The sequence below is a fragment of the Somniosus microcephalus genome, unplaced genomic scaffold (assembly GCF_052327205.1).
Source record: "Somniosus microcephalus isolate GS21.2 unplaced genomic scaffold, FLI_Smic_1.0 unresolved_chr1, whole genome shotgun sequence".
Classification (NCBI taxonomy): domain Eukaryota; kingdom Metazoa; phylum Chordata; class Chondrichthyes; order Squaliformes; family Somniosidae; genus Somniosus; species Somniosus microcephalus.
The window spans coordinates 163,224,445-163,243,785 of NW_028225179.1; the positions used below are offsets into that span (position 1 = coordinate 163,224,445).

At 49.1% G+C, this 19,341-nt stretch overlaps 1 protein-coding gene across 1 annotated transcript in view; it reads right to left on the reverse strand.

Moving 5' to 3' along the window:
* Window positions 1-19,341, reverse strand: part of slc44a4 (solute carrier family 44 member 4) — a 145,448-nt gene that overhangs the window by 21,380 nt on the left and 104,727 nt on the right. Inside the window, exons 11-14 of the mRNA XM_085975216.1 lie at window positions 10,775-10,897; window positions 4,826-4,925; window positions 1,540-1,632; window positions 1,100-1,202 (exon numbers count right to left, since the gene is read on the reverse strand). Of these exons, the coding sequence (XP_085831342.1) occupies window positions 1,100-1,202; window positions 1,540-1,632; window positions 4,826-4,925; window positions 10,775-10,897 (419 nt within the window). The remainder of the gene's footprint in view (window positions 1-1,099; window positions 1,203-1,539; window positions 1,633-4,825; window positions 4,926-10,774; window positions 10,898-19,341) is intronic.

A 19,341-nucleotide genomic window follows, 5' to 3' on the forward strand; every position in this document is an offset into this window, starting at 1 on the left:
TCCTCAACTCCACTTACCTGCCCGCTCCCCATGACCCTTAACCCTGTAGCTCAAATATCATTTAAAACCGAGGTTGTCTGTCTGTCAGTTCACGAGAATGTAAAAGATCTCATGGCATTTCCCTCCCCTCCCCTCAATAATACAGGGAGTTCTCCCAGTGTTTTGGCCAGAGCTTCTCCCTGCATCAAGAACAGATTACACAGACATTCATCTCATTACTGTTTGTGGGATCTTGCTGTGCGGCAGAGTGTTTGCCTACAAAATAGTGACTGCACCTCACTGGGCCGCGAAGCACCTAGGACATCTTGAGGACGGGAAAGATGATATATAAATGCGCCTCGTCCTTTCATGGAAACATAGAAGATAGGCCTCGGGCGACTGTCTGTGTGGAGTTTGCACATTCTCCCCGTGTTTGCGTGGGTTTTCTCCGGGTGCTCCGGTTTCCTCCCACAGTCCAAAGATGTGCGGGTTAGGTTGATTGGCTATGATAAATTGACCCTTAGTGTTAGGGGGTTTAAATACGTGGGGTTACAGGGATAGGGCGGGATATGTGTTGGTGTAGGGGTTACGGGGATCGGGTGGGATATGTGTCAGTGCAGGCTCGATGGGCCGAAATGGCCTCTATCTGCACTGTGGGGTTTCTGTGTGATTCTGTGTCTGTGTGATAGGAGCAGGAGTAGGCCATTCGGCCCTTCGAGCCTGCTCCGCCATTCAATGAGATCATGGCTGATATCCAAATTCATTACCCTGTCCCTGCCTTCTCCCCATATCCCTTGATCCCATTAGCCTTAAGAAATATATCCAACTCCTTCTTGAATATATTTAATGAACTGGCCTCCACCGCCCTCTGTAGCAGAGAATTCCACAGGTTCACCACTCTCTGGGTGAAGAAATTCCTCCTCATCTCTGTCCTAAATGGCTTACCCCTTATCCTTTGACTATGACCCCTGGTTCTGGACTCCCCCGCCATCAGAAACATCCTTCCTGCATCTAGTCTGTCCAGACCGGACAGAATTTTATAGGTTTCGATTAAAACTCGAGGGGGGTGGGGGAATAAGCTGCTTGCTTTATGTGCTTGGTGTTTGACGGGTGCACTCACCATGGGGTTACAGGTTTCATTCCCCGGGATGGAGTCGCAGCTGGCGGTCGCTTCGCCCAAATTCACAACCCGATACAGAGGCTGCCCCGAGGTTGCGAGATATCTAAACAGCACCGAAAGTTAAAGAAAAAGCAAGACGCTAGAAAGAGTTTAAAAAATATCACAGCCCTCTCGTCGGCCCGAGGAACTGAACCTCCAAGATGGCCATCAGATCAAAACTTCCACCAACACCCCCCCCCGCTTGCCCAGGGAGCATGATGGAAAATCCAAGGCATCTGGTCACTCCACCTTACAAGACCCAAGATATTTAGGGCATTTCCCCACCCTCCCCCCCGCCTTCCACACCCCCCAATTACAATACAAATCCAGGGCGTTGTCATTCCTCTTCAGCCTCAGTCCGCGTCTACAGTCCCAGCACAGGCGGAGCAGCTAAAGGATACAGTGCAGTCATTCCCCAGTACGCCACACAGATTATCAAGAATATAAAAGTGACCAAGGGGTAAACGAGTGACGACATGATGTGACCAATCGCCCTGTTGGATGAGAGGCAGAAAAACACAAAGATTATTCCACATGGGTCATGGTTACTGAAAATTATTTATAACGTCCACCTCATATTCAAGGCAAAAAGACTTAAAGACTTACATTTCTATAGCTGTGGCTCAGAGGGTAGCACCCTCGCCTCGGAGTCAGAAGGTTGTGGGTTCGAAGTCCCACTCCAGGGACTGGAGCACGTAAACCTAGGCTGACACTCCAGTGCAGTGCTGAGAGTGTGCTGCACTGTTGGAGGTGCCGTCTTTCGGATGAGACATTAAACCGAAGCCCCGTCTGCCCTCTTGGGTGAAACATAGAAGATAGGAGCAGGAGTAGGCCATTCGGCCCCTCGAGCCTGCTCCGCCATTCAATGAGATCATGGCTGATCATCCAAACTCAGTACCTTGTCCCTGCTTTCTCTCCATATCCCTTGATCCCTTTAGCCTTAAGAAATATATCCAACTCCTTCTTGAATATATTTAATGAATTGGCCTCTACTGCCTTCTGTGCTAGAGAATTCCACAGGTTCACCACTCTCTGGGTGAAGAAATTCCTCCTCATCCCTGTCCTAAATGGCTTACCCCTTATCCTTAGACTGTGACCCCTGGTTCTGGACTCCCGCGCCATCGGGAACATCCTTCCTGCATCTAGTCTGTCTAGTCCTGTTAGAATTTTATAAGTTTCAATGAGATCCCCTCTCATTCTTCTAAACTCCAGCGAGTATAAGCCCAATCAACCCAATCTCTCCTCATACATCATTCCTGCCATCCCAGGTATCAGTCTGGTGAATCTTCGCTGCACTCCCTCCATGGCAAGAACATCCTTCCTCAGATAAGGCGACCAAAACTGCACACAATACTCAAGGTGCAGTCTCACCAAGGCCCTGTACAACTGCAGCAAGACATCCTTGTTCCTGTACTCAAACCCTCTCGCTACGAAGGCCAACATACCATTTGCCTTCTTAACCGCCTGCTGCACCTGCATGCTTACCTTCAGCGACTGGTGCACAAGGACACCCAGGTCTCGTTGCACTTCCGCTTCTCCCAATCGACTGCCGTTCAGATAATAATCTGCCTTCCTGTTTTTGCCACCAAAGTGGATAACCTCGCATTTATCCACATTATACTGCATCTGCCATGCTTCGGCCCAATCACCCAACCTGTTCAAATCATACTGGAGTTTCTCGGCATCCTCCTCACAGCACACACGCCCACCCAGCTTTGTGTCGTCTGCAAACTTGGAGATATTACATCTAGTTCCCTCATCTAGATCATTTATATATATTGTGAATGTAAAAGATCCCATGGGCACTATTTCGAAGAGCAGGGGGAGTTCTCCCTGGTGTCCTAGCCAATATTTATCCCTGAATCAACATAAATAAAAACAGATTATCTGATCATTATCACATCGTTGGTGGGAGCTTGCTGTGCACAAATTGGCTGCCGCGTTTCCTACATTACAGCAGTGACTACACTTCAAAAGTACTTCATTGGCTGTAAAGCACTTTGAAAGGCGCTATAGAAATGCAAGTCTTTCTTTCACGACCTCAGGACGTCCCAAAGCGCTTCACAGCCAATGTAGTGCTTTTGAAGTGTAGTCACTGTTGTAATGCAGGAAACGCAACAACCAATTTGCGCACAGCAAGCTCCCACAAATAATGTGATAATGACCAGATCATCTGTTTTGGCGATGTTAGTTGACGGATAAATATTTACCCCAGGAGAACGCCCCTGCTCTTCTTTGAAATAATGCCTTGGGGTCTTCTACGTCCACCTGAGAGGGCAGACAAGACCTCACTTTAACAGCTCATTCGAAAGACGGCACCTCCGACAGCGCAGCACTCCCTCAGTGCGGGCACTGGGAGCGTCAGCCTGGAATATGTGCTCGAGCCTCTGAAGAAGTGCTTAAACACAAGCGGGGAGAAATTGGGTGAGTAGCGCCACCTGTTAGCGCCTAAAGAGGCAGTCAGTGGCTGGAGCGCCACTGGCTGCGTCTCCGGCGATATTCAGTAGGGGCGCTAATGGTGGTGTTAGGCATTTGCGCTGCGCCGCCACCGATGACGTCATCGGTGTGCGCAGCGCCCCATTCGTGCCCTGTTCGCGATATTTGGTAGCGAACGCCGCAGTTGCGCCGCTGGCTACCCGCGCCCGGTTCACGGGGCCTTACTGTGCCGGCAGCGGCGCAGGTTAAGGTGGAGGTGCGGGGCGGCCGCTTTATCGGCGGCCGCCTGCCAGCACCTCCGCCCCCAGCCTCCTAACCCCCCCCGCCCCAACCCCCCCCGCGGCATTGCCGGCTGTTTCCCGAGAGCCCGGCACTTCTCCTTGGTGCCGGGCTCATTTGCCGGCACTCACGAGCGGGGATCGCGCTGTTGCAGGCACCTCCCCCTTAACAGTGGGAGGAAGACCTGCAGTACCACAGCGTGCGCTGCGATAATCAGTCTCAGCGCCCTAAGAGGGACGTGGAGCGCCTCGAGCCTCGCCCCGTGTCCCTCGAGGGGCACTGAAACTGAATTTCTGGCGATCGGTATCACTCCGATCGCTGCGCTAAATCCTGCGCTCCGCTGACTTTTGCGCCACTTTTGCGCCCCAACCCAATTTCTAGGCCTAGGTCCTTCTGGCTCAGAGGCGAGAGAACTACCCATTGAGAAGGCAATCACACAAACACTTGAAACATAATTATCCAATTATGCCCATACTAGGTTGTCCTTTTTAATACACAAGGCAGTATCAAAGGGCCGCAGATTGTTTCCCTCCTTCCTCATTCCACCCCCCCCGAATCCCCATCCAACCCCAATGGTCTCCGGCCATAATAGAGGAATAGTCCATCCCAGCTTCCACCAGTACCACGATGGCGGTAATCAGGTGCCCAGGGCAAAGACGGGCAACAATCTAAAGCAATAGGAGGCGGGTAACCGGGTATGAAAGTCAACGATGGATGGGTACACCTAGTCAGGGAGCCTCCCGAGTGGGTGGGTCTTGTTCCCCTTTCTGGAGCGGCCTGACACACATTTACAGGGTGGCATCAGGAATTGTACATGGCGATTGTTTAATGAGTGGAGGCCGTTTCCGAGTAGGGGGTTGCTGGTGGGCGGTCACGCCGCAAACAGCCCGCCCAGGGAGCGGGCATGACACGAACAGCCCGCCCGGGGGCGGTCACGCCGCGAACAGGTTGCTAGAGAGCGATCACACCTACTTGCTGGCTTCCTTGATGAGGGCAATAGCAATCAGGATTCTTTTCCGCAAGAAAATCAGTAGCAGCAGGATTATAGCCTCCAGGACCGCCAGGATGATCACTGCAACAGGAAGATTTCACATTTAGAAAGGCAACTTCTATGCCAATCTCTATCGATTCTTTTCAAGGGATAATCACATTAATAAATGACATCAATATGCCTTAATAGCAACAAAAATATATAAATATTTAAAAAACATACATACCTACCCTACCATACCCTACCATACCTACCATACCTACCCTACCATACCTACATACCCTCCCTACCATACCAACCCTACCATACCTACCCTACCATACCTACCCTACCATACCCTACCATACCTACCCTACCATACCCTACCATACCTACCCTACCATACCTACCCTACCATACCCTACCTACATACCCTCCCTACCATACCTACCCTACCATACCATCCCTACCCTGCATACCTACATCCATTCATACACATTTAATATTTTTAAAATATACATATAAATAAAATATATTTTTATAAACTCCCTCTTTCCACCGCCCCCACACCTTATTCACTTTACCTGGTGTAAATTCATGCCAAGGCATAAGTTCTTAGGCATCCCTTAACCTTCGAGTACCTTGCTCAAGTGGGCACCCTCCCTGCATAAGCCTAGTTAGCCAACATCGCATGGCAATTCCACTGTGGAAGACCTCACCGTCGAGTCCAACCATTTCTTCCCTCTCTCTCGCTGTTTCTTTCTTCCTCCCACCACCATGTCTTCGCACACGCGCTTTCCAACCAGTCGCAAAGGGTCGGAGCGATGACAGATTCCCCTCCTTTCTGATCCAAGAGCGTTGAAGCCAGCTAAACGGCTCTATTGTGGAGATAAGCCAATCGAAACTATGACCTACCTAGCCTTCCAGGGCCGAGCTCCACGCCGTACAATGCACTCACCCAATAAGCCCATCGAGAAGGGGTCAAACCACCTGTTGAAGAATGCGGGAGTCGCGCACCACATTCCATGGAGCTGAACACTCCAGCTGTGCCTTCCCACTTACCCGGTGTCTGATCCCTTCCCCCCCCGCCAATACAGGAACTGACGGATGGAAGCATTTTGTTCTCCCAGTCCAGTATTCCCCAAGGCCATTAGCACTAAACCTCCAGTTATGCCCAGTGATGATTTCATGGGGTCAACCCTGGTCTCCTGGAAGTTGCTCAATTGGCTTCGGAAGGAATTTTCCCCAAAGTTTTTCCTAAAATTGTCCACCGGTTTCTCTCTCTGGTTTTTGCCTCTCTTCCCCCTTCCGCCCAGCCACCTGCCCCCCTCCTCCACCCCCCCACCCACAATGGGAAGGCTAATCCAAACTTTTTCTGGCACTCCAAGTCTCCAGATATACGTACATATGAATTAGGAGCAGGAGTAGGCCACTCGGCCCTGCTCCGCCATTCAATAAGATCATGGCTGATCCGATTACTCCACATTCCCACCTACCCCCGATAACCTTTCACCCCCTTGCTTACCAAGAATCTATCTACCTCTGCCTTAAAAATATTCAAAGACTCTGCTTCCCCCGCCCTCTGAGGAAGAGAGTTCCAAAGACTCACGACCCTCTGTGTGAAAAATCCTCCTCATCTCGGTCTTAAATGGGCGACCCCTTATTTTTAAACAGTGACCCCTAGTTCTAGATTCTCCCACAAGAGGAAACATCCTCTCCACATCCACCCTGTCCAGACCCCTCAGGATCTTCTACGTTTCAATCAAGTCACCTCTTACTCTTCGAAACTCCAGCCGATACAAGCCTAGCCTGTCCAACCTTTCCTCATAGGACAACCCGCCCATTCCAGGTATTAGTCTAGTAAACCTTCTCTGAACTGCTTCCAACGCATTTACATCCTTCCTTAAATAAGGAGACCAATACTGTACACAGTACTCCAGATGTGGTCTCACCAATGCCTGTATAACTGAAGCATAACCTCATTACTTTTGTATTCAATTTCCCTCGCAATAAACAATAACATTCTATTAGCTTTCCTAATTACTTGCTGTACCTGCACAGTAACCTTTTGTGATTCATGCACTAGGACACCCAGATCCCTCTGCATCTCAGAGCTCTGCAATCTCTCACCATTTAGATAATATGCTTCTTTTTTATTCTTCCTGCCAAAATGGACAATTTCACATTTTCCCACATTATACTCCATTTGCCAGATCTTTGCCCACTCACTTAACCTATCTGTACCCCTTTGTAGCCTCCTTATGTCCTCTTCACAATTTACTTTCCTACCTATCTTTGCGTCATCAGCAAATTTAGCAACCATACCTTTGGTCCCTTCATCCAAGTCATTTATATAAATTGTAAAAAGTTGAGGCCCCAGCACTGATCCCTGTGGCACACCACTTGCCAATCAGAAAATGATCCATTTATGCCTCCTTTCTGTTTCCTGTTAGCTAGCCAATCTTCTATCCATGTCAATATGTTACCCCCTACACCATGAGCTTTTATTTTCCACAATAACCTTTTTGATGTGGCACCTTATCAAATGCCTTCTGGAAATCTAAGTACAGTACATCCACCGGTTCCCCTTTATCCACAGCACATGTTACTTCCTCAAAGAACTCCAATAAATTGGTTAAACATGATTTCCCTTGCACAAAACCATGTTGACTCTGCCTGATTACTTTGAACTTTTCTAAGTGCCCTGCTATAACGTCTTTAATAATATCTTCTAACATCTTCCCTAGGACAGATGTTAAGCTAACTGGCCTGTAGTTTCCTGCTTTCTGTCTCCCTCCCTTTTTGAATAAAGGAGTTACATTCGCTATTTTCCAATCTAATGAAACCTTCCCCGAATCTAGGGAATTTTGGAAAATTAAAACCAACGCATCAACTATCTCACTAGCCACTTCTTTTAAGACCCTAGGATGAAGTCCATCAGGACCCGGGGACTTGTCAGCCCACAGCTCCAACAATTTGCTCAGTACCACTTCCCTGGTGATTATAATTTTCTTGAGTTCCTCCCTCCCTTACATTTCCTGATTTACAGATATTTCTGGGATGCTACATGTATCCTCTACAGTGAAGACCGATGCAAAATACCTGTTCAATTCAACGGCCATCTCCTTATTTTCCATTATTAATTCCTCAGACTCACTTTTTATTGGACCAATGCTCACTTTGTTAACTCTTTTTTAAAAATACCTATAGAAACTCTTACTATCTGTTTTTATATTTCTAGCGAGCTTGCTCTCGTACTCTAATTTTTCTCTCCTTATTAATCTTTTAGTCAGTCTTTGCTGTTTTTTAATATTCTGTCCAATCTTCTGACCTGCCACCCATCTTTGCGCCATTATATGCTTTTTCTTTGAACGTTATAACAGCCATTGTGCACAACAGGCAAATCGCGGTCACATGAACACGCGCGCCATCAGCAGCGGGACTGTGTTGTAAAAGGATTCACATAAAATGAAGCAACTTTATTGAAAAAAATGCATCGACTGCCAACAAGAGCGTACGAACAAGGCGAGTGACCGGCTAACCGGCTTTGTTCCGCAGTTTAATGAGGAATTTTGGGCAGGACGCCAGGAGGAGTCCCTACTCTTCCAGTGGAGTCATGGGATCTTCAACACCCACTCGAACGGAGAGTTGGGACCTCGGTTTTAATGTGAAGAACAGCACCTCCGACAGTGCTGCACTCCCTCAGCACCGCGCGGTCAGCCTCGACACTAGTCTGGAACCCACGTGCCAAGGCGAGCGCACTCCCAATCGAAACCAAGCTGACACATCGCTCACCTCTGCGGGGTCGGAGGGGGGGGGGGCCTGCCTGCTCAGCACCTTCCCACACAATTACAGGCGAGATTGTGAGGGGGCTGAGAACTGGGCTCCGACAGCTGCCCCGGCCCTCTACCCCTCTCCCACTTCAGGACTTGCGTCCATCCCAAAAAGGTGCTGCCTACAAACTCAGTTTGGACACCCCAAACCGCAGGTGGTGGTCGGTCAGCCTCTGAAGCAGGGAGAGAGAAAAAAAAAGAGTCCATAATTTCCCCAGGAGAAATGAAGGGTCTCCAAATTAATTTATAAAGCGCTGGTTAGGCCACAACTGGAGTATTGCATCCAGTTCTGGTCACCACACTTTAGGAAGGATGTGAAGGCCCTTGAGAGGGTGCAGAGGAGATTTACCAGAATGGTTCCGGGGATGGGGGATCTTAGCTCCAAGGACAGGTTGGAGAAGTTGGATTTGTTTTCATTAGAGTAAAGGAGGTTGAGGGGTGATGTGATAGAGGTGCACAGGATTATGACTGGTTTGGATAGGCTAGAGGGGGGAAAAGGCTGTTCCTACTAGTTGATGGTACAAGGACTAGGGGGACACAGATTTAAGGTTTTGGGCAAGAGATTCAGGGGGGGATGTGAGGAAAAACTTTTTTGTGACCGGAAAGCCCTGCAGCGGGTAGTCAAAACTGCCCAACGCATTACCGGCACCCGGCTACCGACCATAGAGCACATATACCAGAAACGCTGTTTACGGAGGTCACTGACCATCATCAAAGACCCTACCCACCCCAGCCACAGTCTGTTCACCCTCCTGCCATCTGGGAGATGCTACAGATGCATTCGCACCCATACGACCAGATTTAGGAACAGCTTCTTTCCCAGGGCTGTCATCCTACTGAACTCCACAAATAAACTCTAAAGCCTGCACATCTGCCAATGCACTTTATTATGGTTATGTTTATGTTAATGTATTACAAGCCAAATGTATGTTGAATGTTTAAATGTCTTAATCTAAATGTAAACTCTCGGGAGCCGCAAGCCTACATTTCGTTGTACTGCACTTGTGCACTAACAATGACAATAAAGTTCATTATGATTATGATTATGAGTGGTGAGGACCTGGGACTTGCTGCCGACGGAAATGGTGGAAACGGAGACACTCAATGTTTTCAAGGGGAGACTGGATAGGCACTTGAGGGAAATAAACTTGCAGGGCTACGGGGATAGAGTGGGGGAATGGGACTGACTGGATTGCTCTACAGAGAGCCGGCACGGACTCGACGGGCCGAATGGCCTCCTGTGCCGTTATGACTCAGTGGGGGTGATTTTTCTCAATGGGGAGCTTTTGGAGGCGGGACTCCCACTTGTCGGGTTTCAGTCCCGCCTCCATCAACTTCTGGCCAACCCACGCTATTTGCCCTTGATTGACCTGGTTAAGCCCGCCCTTCGGGCTTAGCAGGCCAATTAAGCGAAAGCCGGTTGCAGAGAACGTCAAAAAATGTTGACAGATGAGAATTGTCATCGCTTGACAGCTCTGTGAAGCTGTCAAACACTGACATTCTCTGTAGTTTGACGAGGTCCTGAATTCAAGACCTCATCAAACTTTATTCTTTTACAGAAATGAGATGGTTGTTGCATCGGAGAATGCAACGGCCATCTGTCAACTCCAACACGGAGGTCCGAGACTCTCCGCATACACACCGACTGAAGCCTGCAGGAAGAAACGAAGGTAAGTCCACTTTTACTAACACTTACCTCAGATACTCACACCTCCACTCTTGCACCCATCACATACCTTCACAGCACACTTTCGCACCCCCCGCCGACCCATTACTTGCCTCGCTGACCTGGCGGGTTTCAGAGCTTTCGGGAAGCCCGCACTTGCGGGCAAAAAGGGGATAATCCTATTTACTGCCTGTTAACTACCTGGCAAGATGGCATGGAAGCAGGTTGGGCACCCACCCCCAAATACTGCCATTTCCCCGCCAGTCCCGCACCTCCCCGAGGCTGGCAAAATTGCCCCCCTAAGACTATGAATCATTGACCCCCCCTCTTGTCCCTCTTCACAGGGGCTGCCGGACCAGGCCTGCACTCCCGGGTTCAGTCCGCACCCTAGGGTGAACGCTCCACGGCTCGGAGCTCCGCGCGCGCGCTCACAGCGTCGGAGAAGCACTCACAGACAGCCAGCCAGGTCTCCTTGACTTGCCCGTAGATAGCGAAATCCGTGGTGAAGCCAATGGATGAAATGGTGGCTCCTCGCTTGTTCAGCAGATCGTACTCCCAGTAACAGTGCCAGATACCTGGAAACAAGACAAGGCAGAAAGAATGAAGCAGCGGCCTTCGGGCCAGCGCCAGCCTGCTCTTGGCGCTGACTAACATTTCACAGGCAGATTTGTCTGTTCCCAGGGATATGGGATCACGGGCACAGCGAGTACAGGAAAAATCGGACACACACACCCAACCAATGGGACTCCACCCACATTTCCGCCCATTTAAATGAACAACTTGTATTTATATAGCGCCTTTAACGTAGTAAAACGTCCCATGATGCTTCACAGGAGTGTTATAAGACAAACAATTTGACACCAAGCCACATAAGGATAAATTTAGGGCAGGTGACCAAAAGCTTGGTCAAAGGGGTAGGTTTTAAGGAGCCTCTTAAAGGAGGAAGGAGAGGTAACGAGGCGGAGAGGTTTAGGGGGGCGAATTCCAGAGCTTAGGGCCCAGGCAACAGAAGGCACGGCCACCAATAGTCGTGTGATTATAATCAGGGATGCTCCAGAGGGCAGAATTAGAGGAGCGCAGATATCTCAGGGGGTTGTGGGGCTGGAGGAGGTTACAGAGATAGGGAGGTGGCGAGGCCATACAGGGATTTGAAAACATGGATGAGAATTTTGAAATCAAGGCGCTGCTTAACCGGGAGCCAATGTAGGTCAGCAAGCACAGTGGGTGATGGGCGAACAGGACTTGGTGCGAGTTAGGACACGGGCAGCCGAGTTTTGGATGACCTCAAGTTTACGTAGGGTGGAATGTGGGAGGCCGGCCAGGAGTGCGTTGGAATAATCAAGTCTAGAGGTAACAAAGGCAAGGATGAAGGTTTCAGCAGCGGATGAGCTGAAGCAAGAGTGGAGACGGGCGATGTTCTGGAGGTGGAAGTAGACGGTCTTAGTTATGCTGCGGATGTGTGGTCGGAAGCTCATTTCAGGGTCAAATATGACACCAAGATTGCGAACGATGTGGTTCAGCCTCAGACAGATGTTAGGGAGAAGGATGGAGTCAGTGGCTGGGGAAGAGAGTTTGTGGCGCACAGGCTTCCTTGAGAGCGTGCATGAAATCCTCCCCACCTGAATTTCCTGTAATTACTGCCCACAAGTCATCCGATATCACCACCCCCCCCCCCCCCCCCACAAAGTGTTAGCTGGAGAGAAAAGTTTAAATTAGGTTTTGTGGCAGGGGTGGGTAAAGAAAAGACAAAAGACTTGTATTTATATAGCGCCTTTCACGATCACTGGTGTCCCAAAGTGACTCACAGCCAATGAAGTATTTTTGGAGTGTAGTCACTGTTGTAATGTAGGAAACGCGGCAGCCAATTTGCATCACAGCAAGCTCCCACGAACAGCAATGAGATAATGACCAGATCATCTGTTTTTGTTATGTTGATTGAGGGATAACTATTGACCCCAGGACACCGGGAGAACTCCCCCCCCCCCCCTGCTCTTCTTCGAAATAATGCCGTGGGATCTTTTACCACCACCCGAGAGAGCAGACGGGGCCTCGGTTTATCGTCTCGTTTGAAAGACCGTCCTAAAGGTCCTAAGCCACCTCATTCCGAAAATTGGTGGACCTGGATTGCTGTGGACATAGGAGGAGTCAAATTGTTTTTACAAAGGACAGCAGGCGCATGGGAACGCCACCAGCTCCAAGTTCCCCTCCAAGTCACACACCACCCCGACTTGGAAATATAATCGGCCGTTCCTTCATCGTCGCTGGGTCAAAATCCTGGAACTCCCTCCCTAACAGCACTGTGGGAGCACCTTCACCACACGGACTGCAGCGGTTCAAGAAGGTGGCCCACGACCACCTTCTCAAGGGCAATTAGGGATGGGCAATAAATGCTAGAGACGTCCACATCCCAGGAATGAATTTTTAAAAATGCTATTTTATTTAGCAGATTGCTGGTGATAGAATCACAATAGCCCAGAAATTCGGGTCCCAACGTGTGAGTACTGATGGAGTACCCACGCGTGGACCCGATGGAAGTGCCGGTTTCTTGCGTGCACGGGAAACCGGCATTTCCGATCCTCTGAACGAAGGGGTTCAGAGGTCGAACGCGTGTGCGCAGGAGTCTGCGCGTGCGCGTTGAACTTCCGCTTTTTTAATATACAGGTTTTTCCGTGCGTGTAAGTCTCTACATTTTACACATTTAAAAATCAGGCGTAAGGACTTCATTTTAAAGGGTAAGTGGTCAATTAATTAAAATTAGAACATTTTTTCCACAGGTTTATTATTTTTAAATACTTTACAGTAAGGTAAAGTGTGTGGATGAGGGTAACGCAGTGGATGTGGTATACATGGATTTCAGTAAGGCCTTCGATAAAGTCCCGCACAGGAGACTGGTCAAGAAGGTAAGAGCCCATGGAATCCAGGGTGCCTTGGCACATTGGATACAAAACTGGCTTAGCGGCAGAAGGCAGAGGGTGATGGTCGAAGGTTGTTTTTGTGACTGGAAGCCTGTGGCCAGTGGGGTACCACAGGGATCGGTGCTGGGTCCCTTGCTGTTTGTGGTCTACATTAATGACTTGGATATGAATGTAAAAGGTATGATCAGTAAGTTCGTGGATGATACAAAAATTGGTGGGGTGGTAAATAGCGAGGAGGGTAGCCTCAGTCTGCAGGACGATATAGATGGGTTGGTCAGATGGGCGGAACAGTGGCAAATGGAAATTAAACCCGGAAAAGTGCGAGGTGATGCACTTTGGGGGGACTAACAAGGCAAGGGAATACACAATGAATGGTAAGACCCTAGGCAAGACGGAGGGTCAGAGGGATCTGGGTGTGCAAGTACACAGATCCCTGAAGGCGGCGGAACAGGTGGATAAGGTGGTAAAAAAGGCATATGGGATACTTGCCTTCATTAGCCGAGGCATTGAATATAAGAGCAAGGAGGTTATGATGGAGCTGTATAAAACACTGGTTAGGCCACAGCTGGAATACTGTGTGCAGTTCTGGTCGCCACACTACAGGAAGGATGTGATAGCTTTGGAGAGGGTGCAGAGGAGATTCACCAGGATGTTACCAGGGCTGGAGCGCTTCAGCTATGAAGAGAGACTGGGCAGATTGGGTTTGTTTTCCTTGGAGCAGAGGAGGCTGAGGGGGGACATGATTGAGGTGTACAAAATTATGAGGGGCATAGATAGGATGGATGCTGAGGAGCTTTTTCCCTTAGTAGAAGGGTCAATAACTAGGGGGCATAGATTCAAGGTAAAGGGCGGGAGGTTTAGAGGGGATTTGAGAAAGAACTTTTTCACCCAGAGGGTGGTTGGAGTCTGGAACTCACTGCCTGAAAGGGTTGTGGAGGCAGGAACCCTCACAACATTTAAGAAGCATTTGGATGAGCACTTGAAATGCCACAGCATACAAGGCTACGGACCAAATGCTGGAAAATGGGATTAGATTAGACAGGGCTTGATGGCCGGCACGGACACGATGGGCCGAAGGGCCTCTATCCGTGCTGTATAACTCTGACTCTGACTCTAAGTGTATTTTTAGCCTCGTTTTTTTATAAAATTATTTTTTTCAAAAATTTAAATTATTGTTTAAAATAGTTATTTAATGTTATTTATAGTTTATTTAACAAGTGTGATTTAAAAATGTATTTGAAGGTTAACTACTGTTTTGGGGGCCGGAGTTTTCATGAGTTTGACAGTTCTTTCTGTCAATCTCATGAATGGGCTTTTCCCTGCTCCGATTGGTTGCCCAGTGCTCACGTGATCCCAGCGGACGCATCGCACTAAGTACGCCGCTGGATCACGCGAGCCGGGAGCTGGACCGGGCCACAGACAGGAAATCCACGCAGGCCCAGGCCTCAACTGCTGGCGCGCTAGGTAAGCGTAGGTCGGGGGCTTGCACCTGCGGGAAGCCCCCGACACCAATTTCTGGGCCAATCTCTACCATAATACAATGCTAAATCAATCCTTTAAAAAGCGACTTTAAAAAAAGAATTGAGAACCATTAAATACAACCTCATTTTGGAATATCTATTTGAACTAAAAGTTAGAATAATTCCCATGGTTTTCAATCAAACTAGCCACAATTGCAACATTAAACTATTGCCCATTACTCCTCCATAAATGCCCCGCAGTCCTTGCCTGTTCATTTATAAACACCTCGCACAATTAATTAACTCGTGTCGAAATTCATCAGCCAACCCCCAACGTGCAGCATTATGGAGTTGAAAACGGGTTGAGCCTTTCTGGTTTCTCTCTCTCTCTCTCTCCCCCAATATATAACAAAAGATATTCGTCAATCACCCCTTCAAGGAGACACTGTCTCTTTAAATTTTACTTCAAGGCCTGTTCTGTCAGCCAATGGGGAGTTTCCCCCCCCCACCCCAGTACCGGCCAGACCAGTCCAATGAGGAGCCCCCAGCCCAGCCAATGGAGAGCTAAAATGACCATTAAAGCTGCCAAATTGCCCGAAAAATCCAACAGATTCACTAATGGAGGGAGTGCAGCGATTGCCATGGAGGGAGTGTAGCGAAGATTCACCAGACTGATACCTGGGATGGCAGGAATGACGTATGAGGAGAGATTGGGTCGATTGGGCTTATACTCGCTGGAGTTTAGAAGAATGAGGGGGAATCTCATTGAAACTTATAAAATTCTAACAGGACTGGACAGAGTAGATGCAGGAAGGATGTTCCCGATGGTCGGGGAGTCCAGAACCAGGGGTCACAGTCTAAGGATAAGGGGTAAGCCATTTAGGGCAGAGATGAGGAGAAATTTCTTCACCCAGAGAGTGGTGAACCTGTGGAATTCTCTACCACAGAAGGCAGTTGAGGCCAATTCATTAAATATATTCAAGAAGGAGTTGGATATATTTCTTAAGGCTAAAGGGATCAAGGGATATGGGGAGAAGGCAGGGACAGGGTACTGAATTTGGATGATCAACCATGATCGCATTGAATGGCGGAGCGGGCTCGAGGGGCCGAATGGCCTACTCCTGCTCCTATCTTCTATGTTTCTATGTAATGCCGTTCAGGGAAGGGAAGCCTCCCCTACTTTGTAATTTTTTTAAAATTTCTCCATTCCTGGGATCTGTGCATCGCTGGCAAGACCAGCATTTATTGCCCATCCCTAGTTGCCCTCGAGAAGGTGGTGGTGAGCCGCCTTCTTGAACCGCTGCAGTCCGTGTGGTGAAGGTACTCCCACAGTGCTGTTAGGTAGTGAGTTTCAGGATTTTGACCCAGCGACGATGAAGGATCGGCGATATATTTCCAAGTCAGGATGGTGTGTGACTTGGAGGGGAACTTGGAGGTGGTGGCGTTCCCATGCGCCTGCTGCCCTTGTCCTTCTAGGTGGAAGAGGTCGCGGATTTGGGAGGTGCTGCCGAAGAAGCCTTGGCGAGTTGCTGCGGTGCATCTTGTAGATGGTACACACTGCAGCCACGGTGCGCCGGTGGTGGAGGGAGTGAATGTTTAAGGTGGTGGAAGGGGTGCCAATTAAGCGGGCTGCTTTGTCCTGGATGGTGTCGAGCTTCTTGAGTGTTGTTGGGGCTGCACTCATCCAGGCAAGTGGAGAGTATTCCATCACACTCCTGACTTGTGCCTTGTAGATGGTGGAAAGGCTTTGGGGAGTCAGGAGGTGAGACACTCGCCGCAGAATACCCAGCCTCTGACCTGCTCTTGTTGACACAGTATTTATGTGGCTGCTCCGCCACTCAGTTAGGTCATGGTTCACCTGTGCCTCAACTTCAGTTGTTGACTAACTTTGAGACGTTGTTTTTCTCGGAGTCAATAACTGACCCACAATAGGTAAACCACTAGTGAGTGAACACATCTCCGTGTTACGACAACACGACACATCAACTGAAATCCTGCACGCGGGAATAAAAAGGGCAGCCAAAGAGGGACCGAGGGGGAAAGGCGCTCGGCAGCACGAGACCACTTGCCCGAAGGGTGGGCAGATTAACACCAGGCTGATCGTCCAGTGATTCACCGCACAATTCAGCTAATCCAATTGGCACCGCAGATGACGAGAGATAAAAGCTGCTATAGCAACGTCTCTCAGGAGGAACACCGCACAGCTGGGACCAGCAGAGGTGTGTATGCAACTGGCAGGGTATCAGCGCATAGAGTTAACGTCGCAGAACAAAGCACCTGCAACACAAGCACCATTGTAGCCGACCTACCCAAAGTCCCAAAGCTCCCCCATCAAGCACATTTCTAGCAGGCATTCCAAATTTAACTTTAGTCGATTACTTGCCCCTGCAATTCTGGCCTCTCGCGCATTCCCCCAATTTTCATCATTCCACCATGGGCGGCCGTGCCTTCACCTGTCTAGTCCCCAAACTCTGGAATTCCCTCCCTAAACCTCTCCGCCTCTCTTTCCTCCTTTAAGACGCTCCATAAAACCTGCCTCTTTGACCAAGCTCTTGGTCACCTGTCCTAATAGAAACATAGAAGATAGGAGCAGGAGTAGGCCATTCGGCCCCTCGAGCCTGCTCCGCCATTCAATGAGATCATGGCTGATCATCCAAATTCAGTACCCTGTTCCTGCCTTCTCCTCATATCCCTTGATCCCTTTAGCCTTAAGAAATATATCCAACTCCTCCTTGAATATATTTAATGAATTGGCCTCAACTGCCTTCTGTGGTAGAGAATTCCACAGGTTCACCACTCTCTGGGTGAAGAAATTCCTCCTCATCTCTGTCCTAAATGGCTTACCCCTTATCCTTAGACTGTGACCCCTGGTTCTGGACTCCCCGGCCATCGGGAACATCCTTCCTGCATCTAGTCTGTCTAGTCCTGTTAGAATTTTATACGTTTCAATGAGATCCCCTCTCATTCTTCTAAACTCTAGCGAATATAAGCCTAATCGACCCAATCTCTCCTCATACGTCATTCCTGCCATCCCAGGTATCCGTCTGGTGAATCTTCACTGAACTCCCTCCATGGCAAGAACATCCTTCCTCAGATAAGGCGACCAAAACTGCACACAATACTCAAGGTGTGGTCTCACCAAGGCCCTGTACAACTGCAGCAAGACATCCTTGTTCCTGTACTCGAACCCTCTCGTTACGAAGGCCAACATACCATTTGCCTTCTTAACCGCCTGCTGCACCTGCATGCTTACCTTCAGCGACTGGTGCACAAGGACACCCAGGTCTCGTTGGACTTCCCCTTTTCCCAATCTATTGCCATTCAGATAATAATCTGTCTTCCTGTTTTTGCCACTAAGGCGGATAACATCGCATTTATCCACATTATACTGCACTTGCCATGCATCTGCCCAATCACCCAACCTGTCCAAATCATACTGGAGTTTCCTTATGATTTCCTTATGAGGTCCAGTGTCAAATTTTGTCTGATAAAGCTTCTGTGAAGGGCCTTGGCATGTTTTACTATGTTAAAGGCACTATATAAACGTAAATTGTTGTAATTGGCAAAAGAACCAGAGGGGAGATGAGGAGAATTCTTTTTTTTAATTACGCAGCGAGTTGTTGTGATCTGCAATGCGCTGCCTGAAAGGGCGGTGGAAGCAGATTCAATAGCAACTTTCAAAAAGGGAATTGGGTAAATACTTGAAAAGGAAAAACTTGCAGGGCCTAGGGAAAAGAGGAGAGAGTGGGACTAATTGGATCGTTCTTTCAAACAGCCGGCACAGGCACGATGGGCCGAATGGCCTCCTTCTGTGACCCCTGCGCTCGCTGACCTACACTGGCTCCCGGTTAAGCAGCGCCTCGATTTCAAAATTCTAATCCAGGTTTTCAAATCCCTCCATGGCCTCCTCCGCCCTCCCCATCTCTAATCTCCTCCAGCCCCACAACCACCCAAGATATCTGCGCTCCTCTAATTCCGCCCTGGAGCATCCCTGATTATAATCGCTCCACCATTGGCGGCCGTGCCTTCTGTTGCCTAGGCCCCAAGCTCTGGAATTCCCTGCCTCAACCGCTCAGCCTCTCTTTCCTCCTTTAAGACGCTCCTTAGAACCTACCTACTGTTGCCCCCCCTACGCCAGCAAAGACCGGGGATCAAGCCCCACCTGGATAAATTCATTAAGCCATCAAGAAAGTCTTCAACATAGAAACGGGAGGCGGCCATTCAGCCCCTCAAGCCTGCTCCGCCATTCAATTAGATTGTGTCTTATGAGCGTCAGACAGGAATGAGGAGTCTGTAATTAAAGTTCCGTTCCCTCTCCCCATTGCTCACGAAATCACTCGACAGTGACTGTGCTGCTAAAACCCTTCTCACTTGCAGTTCCCACCCAAGGGAGAACGCCTGGTCCCCACTTGCCATCTCCCCATTGCAACACAGCTGAAAACCCAGGAAGCCACAGGCACTGGGAGGTGTGAGGTGATGCATTTTGGCAGAAGGAACAGGGAGAGGCAATATACACTTAATGACACAGTTTTAAAGAGTGTGCAGGGGCAGAGGGACCCGGGAGTTAATGTGCATAGGTCCCTGAAGGTGGCGGGACATATTGAGAGAGTGGTTAGCAAAGCATGTGGGATCTTGGGCTTCATA